General features: G+C 48.7%; 1 protein-coding gene across 3 annotated transcripts; it reads right to left on the bottom strand.

Moving 5' to 3' along the window:
• Nucleotides 1-1,037: 1,037 nt before the first annotated feature.
• Nucleotides 1,038-5,817, bottom strand: LOC123054226 (putative glycerol-3-phosphate transporter 1). 3 transcript variants are annotated; one of them, XM_044477947.1, is made up of 4 exons: nt 5,725-5,817; nt 5,511-5,625; nt 2,166-3,234; nt 1,038-2,047 (listed from the first exon to the last, which is right to left on the bottom strand). In XM_044477947.1, exons 3-4 carry the CDS (start codon nt 3,154-3,156, stop codon nt 1,479-1,481), a joined length of 1,560 nt encoding a protein of 519 aa, XP_044333882.1. In that variant the 5' UTR covers nt 3,157-3,234; nt 5,511-5,625; nt 5,725-5,817; the 3' UTR covers nt 1,038-1,478. The 3 variants fall into 3 exon arrangements, with proteins under 3 accessions (XP_044333882.1, XP_044333881.1, XP_044333884.1); XM_044477946.1 differs by lacking the exons at nt 5,511-5,625; nt 5,725-5,817 and adding an exon at nt 4,263-4,546; XM_044477949.1 differs by lacking the exons at nt 5,511-5,625; nt 5,725-5,817 and adding an exon at nt 3,893-4,221.
• Nucleotides 5,818-14,137: the final 8,320 nt, after the last annotated feature.

Raw genomic sequence — 14,137 nt, 5'->3', positions numbered from 1 at the left:
ATGGCCTGAAATCTTTACTGAAAACATTATTGGCAGGATCCAACGAGTCAGCTTGTGGTCGCTACTCGCTAAACAATATTGACTTATGCTACTCCCTCTGATCACTTTTATAAAGGCGTTGTAGACATTTAAGATAGTGCGCAAAACAGCTCAATTTCAGTTGTCTGAAACGACTTATGAAAGTGAACGGAGGGAGTAGAATTAGCCAGGGAGAAATAACAATGGAAGCTCAACCATGAAAACCTGAAAATATTGGTTGGTCAAGCAACTGTAATAGGCAAAAAGTTGGTTCAGCAAACAAACTTAGTATCATAATCCCTTTCGCGTCGGCAGTTACTCCTACTTTTGATGCCGGATGCATCCGCAGAGAAAAAGTCGTTGTCTTTCACCATCTTTAACACTGGGTTGCAGCCAGTTTCAGAGCGGTGGCCTCTCGTTCACGCTGCGGGCACATGAGAGCAACCCCGGAGAGCTTGATATAACTCGCCGCCCCACTTTTAGCCAACATCTAGCCAGAGTAGGAGGGGTGGACTGCGAGTCTGCGAGCCAGCAGCCACAGCGAGTAAGTCACACAGTCCAGCTCCGTTGTGACTTGGGAGCACGCTATTGCAATGCTTCTCCATCCGCGTCCTGGACCAAACTCTGCTAAAACAGAGGTCTCGTTGCAGTCTGTAACTTGATTCCTTTTATATTACTTGCTACTATAATCACAAAGCAACGATTGAGCCAATCCGCTAATACGTTAATACCTTTGAGCTGACCAACATCGGCCACGTCTCTTTTTCTAATCGAGCGTTCGAAAACAAATGAATAAGTACGTGTTTCAAGCTCTTCACGAAACGGACATGACATGCCCTCAACATGCTGCCGTTTGGCCAGGTTTTCCTAATCAGCAATACATCAGTATTATGTAACAACCTCCTGTAACTCCCTTAACCTCGAACATTGTTTTACGCCAGCCTTAGTTCAATTTTTCTTTGATAACGATCACACAAAATTGTGTGTTTTGGGGAGAAACCGCCACTTGACAAACACCAGAATACGAACATACTTTACTTGTCACCGAGTGGTGAAAGGATATCTCAGATTTCACAGCATCATGCGCTACAATCAATGTACACTTTCCGAAGTGGCTACAAATTTAGTACAGTGCCGGCCTTCGTTTCCTTGATCTGTCGCTGATACTGCAAAAGAGAGAGTACCGCTCTTCATCATGGTCTAAATGGTCGGCACATGCTCTACATCGAGGAGCAGACAGCGCGCAATAATCCGCACCGTTATCCGAACAAATTCGGCGTAACAATCACTCCATATGCACAGCACGACACAATCACATGAGACCCGAGAGCGCCCTACTACACGCCACCTCGGTTGGAAAATCAGAGGGGAGCCCGCTCCTTCTTCCCGTCGCACCTCCCGATTTCCCGGCCCACCCGCCGCCCTAATTCAATGTACAGTCCGGCCATCTCCGGCCCCGCCTAAGGTTCCTCCAGCGACGACACGGGCAGGTCGCTCGCCAATTCGACGGGCCTCTGCGGCGCCGCCATCTTCGCGGTGATCTCGGCCACGACCAGCCTCGACAGCAGCAGCCCCGCGACGAGCGCCGACGCCATGAGCATCGTGAACACGCCGCTCCAGCTCTTGGCGGAGATGTACCCCGTCAGGAGCGGCCCGACGGCCGCGCCGATGGAGCCCGTGCCGTCGATGATCGCCGTCACGGTGGCCAGCGCGCGGGAGTTGCCGTTGAGCGAGCTGTGCGTGCCGAGGTCGGCGGACACGGCGGTGGTGATGAGCGCGTAGGGCCCGTTCACCAGCACCCCCGTCACGAACATGAGCGCCACGTTCCACGTCAGCGAGATGCTCCCGTAGATGCGGTAGAAGAAGAGCGCCGGGATCGCGGAGAAGGTGAAGGTGGCCGCCGTCAGCGCCCGCGCGTCCAGCCGGTCGGAGATGTGGCCGGCGAGGATGCCGCCGACGACGCCGCCCACGTCGAACAGGGTCGACAGGATCCCCGCCGCAGAGTCTGACAGATATTCTCCCCCGATCTCTGAAATTCAGGAACAGAACAAAACGGTGGTCAGGTCAGAAAAAGATTCATTTTTTTTATCTCCAACTGCTAATGGCACGAACCCAAGAAAAGAACTATATAGAACTACTTGACGAACCTGTGTGGCTGAGATAGAAGGGAAGCCAGTAGAGGAACGTGTAGGCGACAAGCTTGCAGAAGAAGAGGCAGAGAGCAAATGGGGCAACGCCGGGGATTCTCCATGCCTGAATGAACCCCACTGCCTCGTCTCTACCACTGGAATGTCCTTCCAGCAGAGGCACATCCGTGCCATTCTTCTCGTAGTCCTTCACATGGCGATCCTCCTCGACGCCTATCACCTCGGGGTCAACGGGCAAGAACAGAAACACGGCGAGCCCGACCAGCGCGATCATGGCACCAGGGACTGCAAACGACCAGCTCCACCCGAACTTCAGCATGGCAGCGGCGATCAGTGAGCCAGAAATGTTCCCCACGGAGGTGTGAGCGTTCCAGATCCCCATGATCAGCCCCCTCTTGCTCTTCCCGAACCAATTGCCGACGACTGCGACCACGGAAGGCCAGCCGGACGACTGGAACAGGCCGGCGATCATCTGGACGCCCAGAAAGTAGTAGAAGCTGTGGATGTTGAGCCAGTAGCCGGCTCCGAAAGCGGCGGTGAACAGCCCGGTTCCGACCATTCCGATGGTCAGGAGGATCCTGAGATCCACCCGGTCACCCAGATGGCCAGCAAAGAACATGCCAATTGCATACACCCCAAGGAATGCAAGATCGATCTCGCCGAGCAGCTGGGTGCCATCCTCGCCGTTGAACGGAGCCCAGCCACTCTCGAGAGCCGTGTTGTTCGCCGCGCCTTTCAGCTCTTGAAGATACATATGGCTGGGCCAGTGCAACAAGCCTAGGTTTGTTGTCTTGGGATCAAGAACACTCTTGACAATGCTTGTGGTTTTCCTAGTGGCATGGTAACTGGCATATGACAGGAAGGTGAGCACCAACACAAGAGCCTGCGATGATCTGAAGGAGAGAGGGCCGCCACGGACACACTCGATGAGCTGAATCCCCATAGGCTTTATGCTACCCATTCTGCTTCTGTTCTCAGTTGAGGAGCCCATGAGTGAGCCTGAATTTGGCTTCTCTACAATCTGTTAACGTAGCCGGGAAGAAGGCCGGCTGGTGTTATTGCCTAATATCTGAAAAAAACCAAACACGGCAAACGTCAGAATTATCCAGATAAGATCATAAGTGCTGACCGACAGCTCGACACAAATGTGGAACTTGGAGTTATGAAAATGAAAGTGACGGATGCAAATGCTTATTTTGCAACAAGGAGTAATCATCCTATAACAATGCTTGGATGAATTATTGGGGCCAGGGACTAGTCGGTTCCTGAAATAAAATAAATAGCACGCAATACTGCACCTCCTAGGATATGATTATAGGTTGGATGTCACGAATTATGTAGGTGGGATGTTGTGAGCGCAACATTGTTAAATCACTGAATCTTTTGTTTGAGCGGCTCTGGCATCAGCACATATATGCCTACAAATGAGCATTTTTCATCAGAATCAACCTAGCAGGATAGCCAAGCGCCCAAGCTCAAAATTAAAAAAGCAGGGACCCTGTATGATATACACACCACCCCGGATTGAACAGAGAAAACAATCGCTATCTTCATACAGTTGAAGATAACGTGAAATTGATTGGAAGATTTGGTCGAGGGAAGGGGGAAAGATCTAATAATCACTACCAAAATCAAGAACTGCGATTGAACTTGGATTGATAACTGAAATAAATGATACCAAAGGAGAACAGAAAACATCCTTCCACCACAGCAGCATCTCATCTCACCTCCAGTTGAGCAATGGGAGGGAAGAGGAGAAGGCAAGGCACACAGATGCGTGAGTATGAGCCCAAGGGAAGGGCATGGATGAATATAAAGGGGAAGAAGCACGACAAGGCCGGTCTTGCAAGCAAGGCAAGGGAGCCCGACAACAGAAGCAACCGAACCAACGGATCTTACTCTTCAGAAAGAGAAAGCAGAGGGAGCAGAGAGGCTAAAGTTGCCCGAAGCTATGCAACTTGCAAGACAACCGTTGAGGAGAAGACGGGCGATCCGTTTTGCCGCCATGGCCGGCATCTCCTTTCTCTGACGCAGGCGGACGAAACGGAACAGAAAGCAAGATGGGGAGGCGCCGGCATGACGCGAGCCATTCATTACCTGCGGAGGGAGGACGGATCGACGTGCTGGCCGTGGAGGTCGTCCGAGAAACAGAGGATGTGTGGTCTTCTTCTTCTTCTTCTCCGGGCGGCTGTTGGCGAGTCGGGTGGGGCGCGTGGTCGTGGGGAGCGCGGACCGTGGAAGTGCTGAGGCGCCTCGGCCGTGGCCTCCGAGGAGCTAGCTGCTCGTGTTTTATACCGGTGCTGGCGACAGCGTTTGTTCGGCTGCTCCTGCTCGTGGTGCCCGTGGGCTGCCGCTGGATCGGGTGTTTCCCCGGTGTGGTCACGCACTCACGCCTACGGTCTCTTCTTTGTGGTGCCCAATCCCTTTGCTTAACGACAGGAGGCGTATTGAGTGAGTACTATTATACTTTCTCTGTTTCTAAATATTTGTGTTTCTAGAGATTTCAAATGGACTATCACATACGGATGTATATAGACATGTTTTAGAGTGTAGATTGACTCATTTTGCTTCGTATGTAGTCACTTGTTGAAATCTCTAAAAGACAAATATTTAGAAACGGAGGGAGCAGTTGACTAACTTGTGCTATAATACTACCTAATAAAATAGTATACAGTACTCCTGAGGGAAGCATGTGCCTTGACATGTGGATAGTCCAACCCAAGCGTGGAAGAATGCATCCATCATAAATAGTAGTGTAACATGTTCAAGCACGCGTCCTGGGCAGGCCTTGCGTGCGGCAGAGCAACATCTTACGCTAATCAAACGCACTGCGAAATTGCACGAGCGAGCGAGCAAGCCAACGGAGATCTCCTTCTAGCTTGTTCATACCCGCGGTGACGAGACGCACGCGCCCGCCACGGTTTCCGGGCTCTCCCTCCCAGCAAAAGAAAAGAGGCCGAAAAGGTTGGCCCGCTCAGCAGATTTGCTTGCGGCCGGCTGCGACTCCAAGAATAGATTAGTCTTTCGAAGGGAATATTGGGAGCGGATATCCTTTTCGGGGGCGGATATTCGCGGAGCTAAAATTATATGCCTCGTACCGGATCCCAACACCTGTGGGGCCCCCGCCAAGCGCGATCCTGTGCCTCACGTCATGTGTTCTCCAGTAACCCGCATGCTAACCGGCCGCGGTTTTCTAACTTTGCTTGGACGCAACGTATCACTAATGTCAATCAAACGATAAAGAATTACGTACTACTTGCTTAATGTCATTACTATTATAATTCCCGGTTTCTGAAGTCTGAATGTACCGGAAATTTGTACGGTGAAAGTTATTTGGGGACGAACCTTTTGCTTTTTTTTTTGTTTCGATCGCCGTGCAGTGCCGCTGAATGTGGCCGACGTGAACCGGAGGTCGACGACTGTTGCGCGCGTGAGGGCGCAGTCGTCCGGCGCGGCGTGTCTGCGCATGAGATGAGACGGAGGGAATCGGGTCAGGAGAGGAGAGGAAAGGCAAGGGCGCGATTGATTGATTGATTGGCTCGGCGGTGACAGACAATACCTCGATTCGTCGACGGGATCGAGCCCAGCAGGATCGAGCTCCGTCGAGCGAACGGACAAACCAGGGGGAAGAGGCCGCGCGCCTATTTATGCCGGGGGGGGGGGGGGGGGGGGGGGGGGGAATAGTGGCCTCCCTCTGGGTTTCAGAAAAAGGTGAAAAGGAAATTAGAAAGAAAAGGTGAACCGATGTGCTATTTACGTAGTACCACATATACAGTACGACTGCGGAACAAACCATTGTCTTTTTATGGGATGGGAGTGGCTACACGTCATCGGATGACTGGGTTTTTTTTGGGCCAGACATTTTCTTTCTGCATCGTCCGAGCCGGCGTCCCTGCACGCGTCGGCCGAGCGGGCGTCCTCGCCTGGCCGGTTGCCTGGTGTGACTGGTTCTGCGTCTGGGAGCAGTCTGCGTCGTCATCGTCATCTTCATCGACCCCGTCTCCGCCGCCACCTCCGCCGCCTACCGCTATTCTGCGTCCTCGTACGCGCAGTCAGAGTGGTATTGTTCGGTCTAAGGAGCGCACTAACGACACGGTTGCATGGATTGCGGCGTGTATGGCACAAACAGATGCTGATCCCACTGCTGAGCCTCGGCATTTTCAGGCGGCTCTTTGGACTCCTCATTGGCGCAGTGCCATGGAGCAGGAGTTTCAGGCACTACAGAGGAATGATACTTGGCGCTTGGTTCCTCCTATGGCTGGTGTCAACATCATTGACTCAAGTGGGTGTTTAAGGTAAAGAAGCATGCTGATAAATCTATTGAGCGGTACAAGGCACGGTTGGTGGCTAAAGGGTTTAACCAACGGTATGGTCTTGATTATGAGGATACCTTAAGTCCAGTTGTCAAACCTACCACTATTCGTTCGCTTCTGTCCTTGGCTGTTGCCAAAGGGTGGTCTCTGTGTCAGCTTGATGTTCAGAATGCTTTTCTCCTTGGGGTCTTGGAGGAAGAGGTTTACATGCGACAACGTCCAGGTTTTGTTGATCTTGCTTGTCCACATCATTTGTGTCGTCTTGTTAAGATGCTTTATGGACTTAAGCAAACTCCACGTGCATGGCATGCCCGACTTGGCTCGGTTCTTCGCCGTCTTGGATTTGCTCCATCCACTGCTGACACATCTCTGTTCATGTTCCATCGTCCCGAGGTTACTATGTACCTGCTGGTTTATGTTGATAACATTATTCTTAATAGCTCCTCAGTGCTTGCTGCTGATCGTCTGCTGTCTGCTCTGAGTGGTCATTTTGCTGTCAAGGATCTAGGTGCTCTTCATTACTTCCTTGGTCTGGAGGTTTCACGGTCTCCTGCTGGCATGACTCTCACTCGGCATAAGTATTCCTTGGACTTGCTACGACGTGCTGGTATGTTGCAATGCAAGCATGCTACCACCCCTATGTCCGCGACTGATCGGTTATCGGCCTTGGATGGTGCCTTGCTTCCTTCAAATGATGCTACAGAGTATCGCCGTATTGTTGGTGGGTTGCAGTACTTGACTATCACACGGCCGGACATCTCCTATGCGGTAAACTGTGTGTTCCAGTATCTTCATGCTCCTCGGACTTCACACTGGTCAGCTATGAAGTGAATATTGCGTTATCTTTCTCATACTGTCTTCTATGGTTTGCATCTTTAGTCTACCTCCTCGAGTGCTCTCTCGGCGTTCTCTGATGCTGATTGGGCTGGGAGCCTGGATGACCGGCGATCAACGGGGGGCTATGTTGTCTTCTTTTGGTCATAACTTGATCGCCTGGAGTGCGCGCAAGCAAGCCACAGTCTCTCGGAGTAGCACTGAAGTAGAGTATAAGGCGGTTGCTAATGCCACGGCTGAGATCATTTGGGTACAGTCTCTCTTGAGAGAGAGTTGAGAGTCTCTCAAGAGCAGCCACCAGTTCTTTTGTGTGATAATATTGATGCGACGTATCTTTTATCTAATCCAGTTTTCCATGCTCGTATCAAGCACATCGAAGTTTACTATCACTTTGTGAGGGACGTGTTGCACAGAAGGTTATTCATATCAAGTTCATCTCCTCCATAGATCAATTTGCTGACATCTTCGTGAAGCCACTTCCACAAAAACCTCAGTTTGAAGGTTGTAGGCGCAATCTTAACTCGCTTTGTACTTCAGCTCACAGTTAAGATTAAGGAATGGTGTTAGATAATATCTATACGTAACTTTTGTGTATGCACTTATTGTATTTGTACACTGCGTGTACCCCTATATATATGAGATAGCCATACCCGTATCGGGCAGTTTCTCAAAATTCTACGTTTTACAAGATGGGCATTCTTCTACCTCTGGCTTGGCACTGTTTATGATCTTCCTCGAACCTCCGTCGACCGCCAACCGATGTTTCCCGAACGAAAACAACTTGTTAATCCGGAAAATAAAATAGATAATGCCGGTCTGCTACGGCACGGCTCTATCTCTCTCTCCCTAGCAGGGACACGCGTCGCCGATATTCTACGAGTGGTCACACGCGCACCGCCACCTTCGCACTGTCAATGATCGATCGACCGATCGGTCATCGATGTGGTCGATCGTGTCGAAGTCGACCCGATGATCATGGATAACGCATTTTAATTGGCCGCGCTGCACAGCTGCGCATTGACCCGCCCGCGCGCGACACGGACGGACGCGCGCACGTACGTACGGTACGCAGCGACCAATCATGCACCGGGCCAGTAGCGCCCGCGCCGACGTCCACGGTGGCCCGTTCCGCTGTGGCGCGCGCGGAGGCGGATCCGGCCCGGTTTCACCCCGCAGACAAGGCGAGACGAGCCGCCCATCGAACCTCGAAGGGGCGTACCACGGCCGGGTCGGCGCGCGATCGAACACCTATCGCGAGTTCTGGACGCGGGTTGTCGTTGTCTTCGTGGACGCACGACCCGCGCATGGAGAGCGACCGGCCACAGAGGAGAGGAGGCCTCGTACAGCGACGTCGCCGGGCGTTGGGAACGAACGGTTCGGCCGTGTGGAATGGTTGGAAGGTGGTGGAACGGATCTGGAAGCGGATTTGTTGGCGGCATGACTTATGGAAGCCTTTCTCTCAAGGGACGCCCTCGCGCGCTTCCGTGCGAGGCAACGCCGACATGTCCACGGCTGGAGTAATAGCACGGCACACACGCACACATGGAGCCATGGCCGGCTAATCAAGGGGCTGCCATGTGATGTGACGTGACGTAACCCACGGACTATAAGCTCGACGGCAAAAATTATCATGGTAGTAGGCCTGATGCGTTTTTATGGTCTTGCATGATCTGGTTTGCGCCGTGTGTCTCCGTGGGTTTCCCCGATGTTTTAGCTGCAGTAGTTGTAGTTTGTAAATAGACCAGGTGATATCTTACATTAAATCGAATGAATAGCATAAAATTACCACAATTCATGTTAGGTTCAAAAAACTATCAAAAAAATTCTTTTGACTAATAAGTATCAGAGTTGATGTCAGCTGTTTCAAAAAACCCAAATAGTCGACTGGTTAACATATAATCAGGTTTATGAGAGTTGAGGCCCGCACGTAAGATAACCATCGGCTTGACCGTTAACTTGCATGTGGGCCCTGCATGTCAGTGTCTCGTCCTCATATGTCCTCAATTTTTACATAATAACCCCTACAAATATTTTTTAAAGCAATCAGGTCCCTGAAAGTATTTTTAAAAGCAATCTAGTCTCTATAGTCGGACGTGGCGGTGGCAGCCGTGAGCGGCGGCCGGCCACGAGCTGTGGCTGGTCGTGAGCCTTGACGCACGCCGACCGAGCTCCCACGCGGCCTCAAGGGTTCCCCATGGCGTCGAGCGGCACGGGGAAGAAAAAGGTGGCGGCGGCGAGTGGCCACACCAGGGGCGGCGAGCAGCCGGAGGCAACAGCACGTGGTGGCGGCAAGGACGTGCACCGGCATGTGTCCTTCCCCTGTCCCTTTACTATTTTAGATCATGGTATTTTTCTATAGAGCATGGCATTTGTTATTTGTTGTAAAGCATGGCAATTTTTGTTACTCCTCTGATCCCAATTAATTTACGCAGCCTCTATACAATGTTGTATAGAGGTTGCGTCAATTAACTTGGACCAGAGGGGGTAGTAAGAACATGGCCTTTTTTTTAGCACATATCATGGTAAATTTCTTTTTTTTGTATGGCATGTTTTTAGGTATAAACATCACAACCACCTTTTTGTCTGCATACAACATTTTTTAAAATGAAGAATATTCAGAAATTTGTGTTCAAAGCATTTAGATGTTTTTGTTACTTTTTTCAGCTATACATATGGATGGTCACATGTCATTTTTCAAAGTTTTGTTCTTTTTTTTTCAATAATGCGGCAATGGGTGGCAATACCCAGTTTCTATTTTCTAAATTTAGCATGTCAAATTCTCTCAACTATTTTTCTGTATTTTTTGTGGGGAAGCACAACATCTGATCAACTTAAAATGTGAAGACATTTTTATTATGTACATCATGTCATTATTTGTGTTGTCTTGGCATTAGCATGAGGTCCATACCAATTTTTAAGTTTGTGGTGAAAATTGGGCTTTTATTTTGGCTTAACTGGGCTTATTCTAGGGATGTGCATGAAAAGGGAGGGGGCTCCCTAACGAACGTTTCTTTTAGATGAAACACATCATTCCCTGGTTCAATGGGACCATGTCCTTTGGCACACGGTCCCCAGATATTGGCGTCCAAACCTTAAGCAAGACATGAGCTGAACAAGAACAGTGAAAAAGAGACTCATGTGAGGAGTTGAGAGTCTGGTAAGCAAAGTTGTGAGCATTCTCATTCAAGTTCCTAGATAGATGATAGATAGACGAGTCCATTTATATGTTGTGATAACTTGAATGAAATCAGAAAACTTGAAGGGCCGTGAGCCCATGGCAGCAACGAATGATTTAATAAAGCTTAGCGGGTTGTTTGGGGAGAAAAGGACTCGGAAATATAATATTTTCATTGAGACCCTAAGGAAGACATCCCCTTCCTCTAAATCTAAATGAAAAGAAAACAACTACTGTAAAAAAAACTACTGACAACGGGTGACGACGGAAAGACGAGGAGCAGAGAGCGCCCTCATGAAATGGATATGTGAATCCGGAGAGGGCATCAGACACACTGCGGAAATTCAGAGGAGGGAGCACGCAGAGTTGTTCTTGGAGATCAAGTTGGTCATGAAGTAGGTCGCAGCTGAGATCATCCTCTTACTCGACGCTATCTCCAAGGTCATAATGAAACTCGAAGCCTGGCCGAGGTAAGAGCATCTCTAATAGCAACCCTATTTTTGAGCATGAATATAGGGTGGGGTAAAAAAATTAGGGCACAAAAATGCGTATTTTTGTGCACGACCAAGCGTCATCTTCAACAACAGTCCCATAATAGAACATGAAATAGGGCCACGACTGCTCCAACAATTTCCCTAATAGGGCACCGCGCCACAAATTTTCTTTTCACAAATGCATATGTATTGAACAAAATATGACCTTTGAATAGAATTTAACATTGCAAGATCACCACATACATAATCAACAACATATTAATTTGAACTACAAATCCAACCATCAATTTTGTTGCCCTTCTTCTCTTTTAGTATGCCTCAGAATAAAACATGGCATTCATAATTAGATTGAATCAAGGTATTTGTGACATACATAATTATATGATTTAACAAAATAGAGCCAAATTACATTTGAGTATCTAAATAAAACAACAGGAAGGAAAGTCTTATCCAGCGGATGAAGAAATTGGATTTTAGAAATCATGTGCAACTTGATCAACTTGAAAATTATTATTTTGTTGTCACGTAAACTACAAATACCAAATTCGTAAGAACAAAGAACCAACTGAACGTGCAAAAACTCTGTACATTTGCTAGCATGAATGCTCCAAAACTATGTACGCTACCCACTTTGTGCTGAAGTGAACACTAGCTAGCTTGAATGTGTATCGGTTTAGTACTTGTCGGCGTGCGTGTGCAGAACACATGCGTGACATCGTGGACGAGAGATGTCCTTTTGCTAGTTTGGGATGTTGGGAAACGTAGCATGCAATTTTAAAAAAATTCCTACCCTCACGCAAGATCCATTTAGGAGAGGCATAGCAACAAGTGGGGGGGGGGGGGGAGTGTGTCTACATACCCTTGTAGACCGAAAGCGGAAGCGTTTGTTAACGCAGTTGATGTAGTCGAACTTCTTCTTGTTCCGAACGATCAAGCACCGAACGTACGACACCTCCGAGTTCTGCACACGTTCAGCTCGATGACGTCCCTCGAACTCTTGATCCAGCAAAGTGTCGAGGGAGAGTTCCGTCAGCACGACGGCGTGGTGACGGTGATGGTGAAGTGATCCGCGTAGGGCTTCACCTAAGCACTACGTGAATATGACCGGAGGCGTAAACTGTGGAGGGGGGCGCCGCACACGGCTAACAATGTTTGTTGTGTGTTATAGCGGTGCCCCCCACATATATATAGGTTGGAGGGGAGGAGAGGCAGCCAAGGGGGCGCCCCAAGTAGGAGGAATCCTACTTGGGGTCCTCCCAATTCGGCCTCCCCCCTTTCCCATTCCTATTCGGAGTAGGAAGGGAAGAGGGGGAAGGGGGAATCCTATTCCATTTTCCTTCCCTCCTCCCCTTTCCTTCTCCAATTTGGCCAGCCCATTTGGGGGGGGGGGGGGCGCACCAGCCCCTTTGTGGCTGGTGTGTTTTCCCTCTTGGCCCATAAGGCCCATATCTTTTGCCCGGGGTGCTCGGAACCCCTTCCGGTGACTTGATAAGTACCTGGTGCATCCCGAAACACTTCCGGTGTCTAAATACCATCGTCCTATATATCAATCTTTACCTCTCGACCATTTTGAGACTCCTCATCATGTCCGTGATCTCATCCGGGACTCCGAACAACATTCGGTCACCAAATCACATAACTCATATAATACAAAATCGTCATCGAACGTTAAGCGTGCGGACCCTACGGGTTCGAGAACTATATAGACATGACCGACACACCTCTCCGGTCAATAACCAACAGCGGAACCTGGATGCTCATATTGGTTCCCACATATTCTACGAAGATCTTTATCGGTCATACCGTAATGACAACATACGTTATTCCCTTTGTCATCGGTATGTTACTTGCCCGAGATTCGATCGTCGGTATCTTCATACCTAGTTCAATCTCGTTACCAGCAAGTCTCTTTACTCGTTCTGTAATGCATCATCCCGTAACCAACTCATTAGTCACATTGCTTTCAAGGCTTATTATGATGTGCATTACCGAGAGGGCCCAGAGATACCTCTCCGATACTCGTTGTGAAAAATCCTAATCTCGATCTATGCCAACCCAACAAACACCTTCGGAGATACCTGTAGAGCATCTTTATAATCACCCAGTTATGTTGTGACGTTTGATAGCACACAAGGCATTCCTTCGGTGTCCGGGAGTTGCATAATCTCATAATCGGAGGAATATGTATAAGTCATGAAGAAAGCAATAGCAATAAAACTTAACGATCATTATGCTAAGCTAACGGATGGGTCTTGTCCATCACATCATTCTCCTAATGATGTAATCCCGTTCATCAAATGACAACACATGTCTTTGGTTAGGAAACTTAACCATCTTTGATTAACGAGCTAGTCTAGTAGAGGCTTACTAGGGACACGATGTTTTGTCTATGTATCCACACATGTATCAAGTTTCCGGTTAATACAATTATAGCATAAATAATAAACATTTATCATGATATAAGGAAATATAAAATAACAACTTTATTATTGCCTCTAGGGCATATTTCCTTCAGTCTCCCACTTGCACTAGAGTCAATAATCTAGTTCACATCACCATGTGATTTAACACCCATAGTTCACATCGCCATGTGACCAATACCGAAAGAGTTTACCAGAGTCAATAATCTAGTTCACGTCGCCATGTGATTAACACCCAAAGAGTATTGAAGAGTGATCATGTTTTGCTCGTGAGAGAGGTTTAGTCAATAGGTCTGCCACATTTAGATATGTATGTATTTTGCAAATTTCTATGTCTACAATGCTCTGCACGGAGCTACTCTAGCTAATTGCTCCCACTTTCAATATTATCCAGACTGAGACTCGGAGTCATCCAGATCAGTGTCAAAGCTTGCATCGATGTAACCATTTATGACGAACTCTTTGTCACTTCCATAACTGAGAAACATTTCCTTAGTCTTCTAAGGATAATTTTGACCGCTGTCCAGTGATCCACACCTGGATCACTATCGTACCCCTTTGCCAAATTCATGGCAAGGTTCACAATAGGTCTGGTACACAGCATGGCGTACTTTATAGAACCTATGGCTGAGGCATAGGGAATGTGAAAGGATCGAGAAGAGGTGTCTAGAGGGGGGGGGGTGAATAGACTCTAATCAAGAAAAAATGCAGTTTTTAATTCTTTAGGTTTATGTGG

The sequence above is a fragment of the Triticum aestivum genome, chromosome 2D (genome assembly GCF_018294505.1).
Source record: "Triticum aestivum cultivar Chinese Spring chromosome 2D, IWGSC CS RefSeq v2.1, whole genome shotgun sequence".
Classification (NCBI taxonomy): Eukaryota; Viridiplantae; Streptophyta; class Magnoliopsida; order Poales; family Poaceae; genus Triticum; species Triticum aestivum.
This window is presented reverse-complemented; position numbering and strand designations above follow the sequence as displayed.

What these genes read in the sequence shown, in the direction of transcription:
- LOC123054226 (XM_044477947.1), bottom strand. Translation starts at nt 3,156, where the DNA reads ATGGGCTCCTCAACTGAGAACAGAAGCAGAATGGGTAGCATAAAGCCT. An exon ending in CTTCTATCTCAGCCACACAG is followed by an intron (nt 2,048 to 2,165) that starts GTTCGTCAAGTA and finishes CCTGAATTTCAG; the next exon opens with AGATCGGGGGAGAATATCTG.